At 59.9% G+C, this 6,827-nt stretch overlaps 1 protein-coding gene across 1 annotated transcript; it reads left to right on the forward strand.

The window, feature by feature from the left end:
• Nucleotides 1-5,087: 5,087 nt before the first annotated feature.
• Nucleotides 5,088-6,607, forward strand: Cebpb (CCAAT enhancer binding protein beta). The gene has a single exon (XM_050120160.1). It carries the CDS (start codon nt 5,227-5,229, stop codon nt 6,121-6,123), a length of 897 nt encoding a protein of 298 aa, XP_049976117.1. The 5' UTR covers nt 5,088-5,226; the 3' UTR covers nt 6,124-6,607.
• The last annotated feature ends 220 nt before the right edge of the window (nt 6,608-6,827 follow it).

Below are 6,827 nucleotides of genomic sequence, written 5' to 3' on the forward strand. Positions count from 1 at the left end.
CAAACACACATGCAGTAAAAATCTGACTTCAATGGCATCAACCAGGCCCCAGGGGCTTGGGAGCCACATGTGACTGATCTGACACAGGGAGAGGTTGTCCCAGCATACCAGAAAGTTCTGTTGGACAGCACTGTCCCGTTCCTCCCCCACAGAGCCACCCCATCCCTTTACATTCTCTGTAGGGCCAACACCCGTGTGACGTCATAAGCACTGGTGCATGGCCACCTCTCTCTGTCTTTGTAAATGAACTGGTATTTCTAGGTCAGCAAAATGTCTTCTTCTTTTTTTTTTTAAAGTCAGGGTCTCACTGTGTAGTCCAGGTTGGCCTTGGACTCAGAGATCCACCTGCCTCTGCCTTAGGAGTGCTGGTTTTAAAGGTGTGCACTACTGTGCACCCAAACCTTGAACTCTTGATCCCTCTGCCTCTGCCTCCTGGGTGCAGGATCACAGGCCTGAGTCGCCATGCCTGGTGCTTCTGGAGTTACTCAATGAGATCGTTTTCCTCTCACGCTTTCTGACTCCTTTGTTCAGGAGGCCACAGACTTGCTACGGCATAGACATCCGAAGTCAGTCATCCTCCAGCGTCAGGGCTTTAGACGAAAAGATGCTTGTCATTAGAGGGATGCTGACATTCGAAGGTGTGTCTGTGGGCTCTGCACAGGATCTCAGAAGACCCCGAGCAAGCGAGAGGCAGTCTGGACTATGTGCACAAGATGGCGTCCTCGCTGTCATTGCTGACTGCCGAATCCAGGGGAGGGATGTACATATTCTGTCTCTCACGTCTTCTCTTTTGACCAGGGTCTCAGTACGAAGCTAAGAATGACCTGGAAAAGAGCAAACCTCCCGGCTCAGCCTTCCAAGGGCTGTGATTACAAGTCAAAGCCACAGAGAGGAACAAGAAAAGCCAAGAGCCAGACAAAGCAGCTCGACCTTTATGGAGTCATTCACCAGACTTCTGCTGTGGTTCAGACCCCAGAGGCACATTGCCCCATCCCCATCAGCACATCTCAATGGTCTCATCTTCAGGAGGTCCTGAAGGTGACCTCCTCCCCCCAGGTTCACAGATCATGCCCCACAGGGAGCCAGAGGGGTCCATCACAGGTTCTGTTCCGTCTCCTGGTCCCCATGACAGCCAGTCTCTATGACGATGGCCAGCAAAGCTGTGATGTGGCCTCACACAGCTCTGCAGAGGCAAGGCCATTGCTTGGCCGTTTCTCTGCTTGCTAGAGACCCGTACTATCTGGTACAGGCTTCTGTACTTACATCACCCCCCACTGTCCCCTATGACATTCAGGTCCCCAGCATTGATTCCCATTCCCACAGTGTCTTCCCAGAGTCTGACACGATGATTTTATCCAAGCAGTGTGTGTCTCTAGGATTTGGACCATAGTTAAAAAGTTTGGTGAGCTAACTACACAAAGGCTGAGTGCCTTTTTCCCATCTCTTGGACATCTGTACTCCTCTTAGTGGCGCACTCATATCCTGTGAGTGTGTTATATACCCACACCCACAGCACCAGCCTCGCAATAGCAAATCACTACACCCAGATGGACCCAAAAGATAAGTCGCTCCTGCAGTTCCAGGACTTGCCACGTGGTGGCAGCAGACACACAGGCAAGTTTCACAGAGGGCGGTTATGCTGAGGCTGCCAGGCTGGAATTGAAGACCGCAGAGCACAGTGGGGGGGGGGAAGGGGGGGGGAGACGACAACGACGATGGGACTGAGGCCTCAGAGAGGAGACCTGGTGGTTTCTTTCTTTGCTTGTTTTTCTTGGTTGGGAGTGAAACTCAGGCCCTGGTACGTGTGGGGAGAGTGTTCTAACCTAGCGAGGCTCAGATGTGGAGCTTTGTGGGAGAAGTCATGAGTGAGGCCAGTTTCCGTACCTCCGCTGTGTGACGTCTTCATGGCTGCCACCATCAAGGCCTGCGTGGGGCTGTATGGAGGTGTGAGTCACCTGTTGGAGAGGGCCAAAGGGGCCCAGATATAGGACATTCCGCATCCCCATGCCAGGGCCACAACAATGGCCAGAGAACCATTGTAAGGAGGGCCCCCATAGGAACAAAAGGGGTTCCCTGACCTCTTTCACTAGAGACCCACCTGCTATCCCACCTGTACTGAGTCACAGCTGCTGCCTGCAGGCTGGGGGAGGGGTCTCAGCTTCAGTCTTCCCTCCTGCAGATACCTAAGAGTCTGGGGGGCAGCAGAGGGCCTGCAGCCCACGCTGGAAATGCCCATCGCCTTGGCAACCACCATGGCCACAGTCACCACACCAGTTCAGGGCTCCAGGTTTAAAAGAACCATGGTGTGACATTTGCTTTTCTGTGTTAGGAACGAATTCACTTAAAGAGGCAGCTGGGCCTGTCATCCCAGCTACTCTGGAGGGTGAAGGAGAAGGATCCCAATTCGAGGTCAGCCTGGGCGACTTATCAAGACCCTGTCTCAGAAGGAAAAGTAAAAAGAGGGCTGGGTGTAGCTCACTGGCAGAGCGTGTGCAAGACCCAAGCTTCCAACTCCAGCACCGTGACGAGAACATAACAAACTCCCAAGCACACCACGATGGTGTCAGGCTAGCCCATTTCTATGTTGATTTGGCCACATCGGGGACCTCTGTAGCCCAGGTTCCTCCAAACATGAGGGTGGGACAGGGAGAGGGGAGGAGCTGGCCCTGGATGGGGAAGGCCAGCTATGCCAGCTGCTCAGTCCTGGTGGGGCCTCGGGGCCCTGGGGAAGGGCTGGCAGCGATGGTGAGGCGGAGGCACCACCTGCTGAGCCAGGAACCTGGGGAAACAAGGGCACGCTCCTCAGGCCTCCCTGTGAGACACTTAGGTCGGCACTGGGTGGGTGAGCTCCAGCAGGGAGGTTGCTGAGAGGCCAGCTGGCCCAATCTGGAGGCCAGCGAGCCAAGCTCTTTGATGAGGTGGAGTGTGGCCTCTGGGGCCTGAATCACCCTTGAGTCCCTGTGTGACCCGAGTCACCTTTCTCTAGACCTCAGTTTACTGGTAGGACTTGACCCCAAGGGGAGACTTTCTCTACCATCACTGCTTTCCCACCATGACCTTGAGCCAGCACCTCGCTCGGCTGAGCCTGTGTCCTTACCTGTAAAGCAGAGAGCAGGGCCCACCTGCAAATGACCAGGAGGAGGAAACGAGTGTGAAACACGGCAGCACAGAGAGGGTGGAGGACCAGCTAAGGACACATAGCAGATGCCCGCATTACTGTATTAGCCTCCCCAGGGCTTGCTGCATCTCCCCAGAACCCAGAAATGCTAGGCGGGAAGCTAAGGCTCGGAAAGGGGAGCCAGTTTGCCCGAGGCCACACCCAGCTGGAACAGTGGGCAAAAAGAGAGAAGTTGGGCCAGCGAGACGGCTGGGCAGTCTAAGGTACTTACTACCAAGCCCAAAGACCTTAGTCCACTCCTCAGGATCCACGTGATGGAAGGAGAGACCTGACTGCCACAAGCTCTCACCTGCACGTGCAAGTTGTGACACACGTGCAAAGCAAATAAATAAATGTAATTAAAAAAAAAAAGTCCCTGGAGGGGTCAACGTGGGGAGGAGGCAGCAGGGACAGACGGAGGAGTGGCCAAGTGAGATGGGCTTTTGGGACAGAGGTATGGGGGGGGCTTCCTGGAGTAGGGTTGAGGGACAGTGCTCAGATGCTCCTCTACTGGTCAGTGGGGACGTGGTGGGCTCTGCCAAGGCCAACCCTCCTGAAGGCCAGGCTGCAGGAAACTGAGGGAAAGTGGCGGAGAGGCTGGGGGAAACTGTCACCAATGGTGAATAAGGGAGAGCCCTTCAGGGGAGCCTCAGTGTCCCACTTCACTGCCAGGCCTGGCTGGGTGGCCCTGGGGATGTCACCACGCCTCTCTGGGCCCTGATCCCTTCCTGGCCCAGAGGCTTCTGGGAAGGCAGGGAAGGCCAGAAAGCCGCAGGCAGGGCAAGTGTCTTATCCCTTCCCTCCCTCCCCCCAACCCCCAAGGGCATAGGGAGATGTCATTTCTCCAGCTCTTGGGGGCGGAGGTCACCCCAGCTCAGCAGATAACGCTGAAGGTTGAGCAACGCCCCATCAGCCTGCTGAGGCCAGGGCTGGGGTCAATGGGTCGGGGGTCAGCCCAAGACAGGTTGGCAGCTCCTGCCTGAGTGGCCCGGCTGGGAGTGGCAGAAGGGTGGGCCCCACGAGCTGCCAAGGGCTGCTTAGAAAGGCTCCCACCAAGGTTGGTGGTCGAAGCCTGGGGACAGTTCGAATGCACAGAGGGCTGCTTCCCCAGCCTGCAGGGTGAGCGCTGGCTTCTCAAGGTTGGAGTTGGGGCTAGCTCCCACCCCAACCACCTGAGAAGCCTGCAGCCTCTGCGCAGGGCTGAGCACAGGTCTTCGAAATGCAACCGTGTCCCTGGTACTCTATTCGGAGGTCCATTTCTCTCTGACACCGGGAATGCTTTTAACAATATCAACAGCTTCCACGGAGGCAGCGCAGAGAGGCGAAGTGACTCACCCACAGACACACAGTGTGGCAGAACCCCCACCCCTGCCACCTTCGCGGAGAAGCGCGGGGAGTGGCATAGGCAGTTGCGGAGGGCGGGCCAGGCATGGGAAGGAGGATTTGGCTCAGGGGGCAGCAGGCATGGGGGGGGGGGCGTGCACCCGGTGGAGAGCTGTGCTTCCCAGGAATCGGGGGCCGAGAGAGGGGGGCAGCACCTGGGTGGGTGGGGTGGACATGTACCGGGAGGAAGACTGCTCCCTGGGAGTTGGGGGTCAGGGACAGCGGGCAGGATCTGGGGCTTGGGGTCGTGCACCGGCTGGAACGCTCTGCTTCCCAGAAGTCGGGGGTCCCGGGACAGCGGACCGGCGCGGGGACTAGCCACCGCGTCCTCCAGCAGAGGGCGGACGGCGGCCGCGCTCCTCAGAGTTGCCGAGGGGCGGGAAGGGGGCGGGCCGGTGTCTCCCGCGTCCGTGGCGATCGCGGGGCTGGCGGGGCGCCCGGGACACCGCTCAGTGTCTCCGCGCGCAGACCCCCGCCGCGCCCTGCTCCCCGCCGCGCCCTTTCGCGCTCCCGCGGCCAGGCAATGACGCGCACCGGCCGGGCGGCGGGAGGGGCCGGGGCGGCCCCGGCGTGACGCAGCCTTGTTGCCAGGCGCCGCCTTATAAACCTCCCTCTCGGCGGCCGCCGAGCCGAGTCCGAGCCGCGCACGGGACCGGGACGCAGCGGAGCCCGCGGGCCCCGCGTTCATGCACCGCCTGCTGGCCTGGGACGCAGCATGCCTCCCGCCGCCGCCCGCCGCCTTTAGACCCATGGAAGTGGCCAACTTCTACTACGAGCCCGACTGCCTGGCCTACGGGGCCAAGGCGGCCCGCGCCGCGCCGCGCGCCCCCGCCGCCGAGCCGGCCATCGGCGAGCACGAGCGCGCCATCGACTTCAGCCCCTACCTGGAGCCGCTCGCGCCCGCCGCGGACTTCGCCGCGCCCGCGCCCGCGCCCGCGCACCACGACTTCCTTTCCGACCTCTTCGCCGACGACTACGGCGCCAAGCCGGCCAAGAAGCCGGCCGACTACAGTTACGTGAGCCTCGGGCGCGCGGGCGCCAAGGCCGCGCCGCCCGCCTGCTTCCCGCCGCCGCCTCCCGCCGCGCTCAAGGCGGAGCCGGGCTTCGAACCCGCGGACTGTAAGCGCGCGGACGACGCGCCCGCCATGGCGGCCGGGTTCCCGTTCGCCCTGCGCGCCTACCTGGGCTACCAGGCGACGCCGAGCGGCAGCAGCGGCAGCCTGTCCACGTCGTCGTCGTCCAGCCCGCCCGGCACACCGAGCCCCGCCGACGCCAAGGCCGCGCCCGCCGCCTGCTTCGCGGGACCGCCGGCCGCGCCCGCCAAGGCCAAGGCCAAGAAGGCGGTGGACAAGCTTAGCGACGAGTACAAGATGCGGCGCGAGCGCAACAACATCGCGGTGCGCAAGAGCCGCGACAAGGCCAAGATGCGCAACCTGGAGACGCAGCACAAGGTGCTGGAGCTGACGGCCGAGAACGAGCGGCTGCAGAAGAAGGTGGAGCAGCTGTCGCGAGAGCTCAGCACCCTGCGGAACTTGTTCAAGCAGCTGCCCGAGCCGCTGCTGGCCTCGGCGAATCACTGCTAGCGCGCCGGGGGGTGCCGTGGGGGGCGCCGCCGCGGCCACCGTGGGCTCCGTGCGCCCTGCCCCGCGCGCGCCTGCCCCGCGCGCACCGAGGGCCCCGTGCGTGCCTCGCGCGCACCTGCACCTGCACCGAGGGGACACCGTGGGCACCGCGCGCACGCACCTGCACCGCGCACCCGGTTTCAGGACTTGATGCAATCCGGATCAAACGTGGCTGAGCGCGTGTGGACACGGGACTGACGCAACACACGTGTAACTGTCAGCCGGGCCCTGAGTAATCACTTAAAGATGTTCCTGCGGGGTTGTTGCTGTTGATGTTTTTGGTTTTTTCGTTTTTGTTTTTTCTTTTTGGTCTTATTATTTTTTTGTATTATAAAAAAGTTCTATTTCTATGAGAAAAGAGGCGTATGTATATTTTGAGAACCTTTTCCGTTTCGAGCATTAAAGTGAAGACATTTTAATAAACTTTTTTGGAGAATGTTTAAAAGCCTTTTGGGGGCAGTAGTTGGCTTTTGAAAAAAATTTTTTCTTCCCTTCTGACTTTGGATTTATGCGAGATTTTGTTTTTGTGTTTCTGGTGTGTAGGGGGCTGCGGTTATTTTTGGGTTGTGTGTGGTGGTGGGTGGGGGTGTCGCATCTGGGTTTTTCTCTTCCCCTGGCAGATGGGGTGCCAGCCCCTCCCCCCAGGAGAAGGAGCAGAGTGCTGG

Source organism: Alexandromys fortis, unplaced genomic scaffold (assembly GCF_014885135.2).
Source record: "Alexandromys fortis isolate MF-2015 unplaced genomic scaffold, M_Fortis_MF-2015_v1.1 scaffold_141, whole genome shotgun sequence".
Classification (NCBI taxonomy): domain Eukaryota; kingdom Metazoa; phylum Chordata; class Mammalia; order Rodentia; family Cricetidae; genus Alexandromys; species Alexandromys fortis.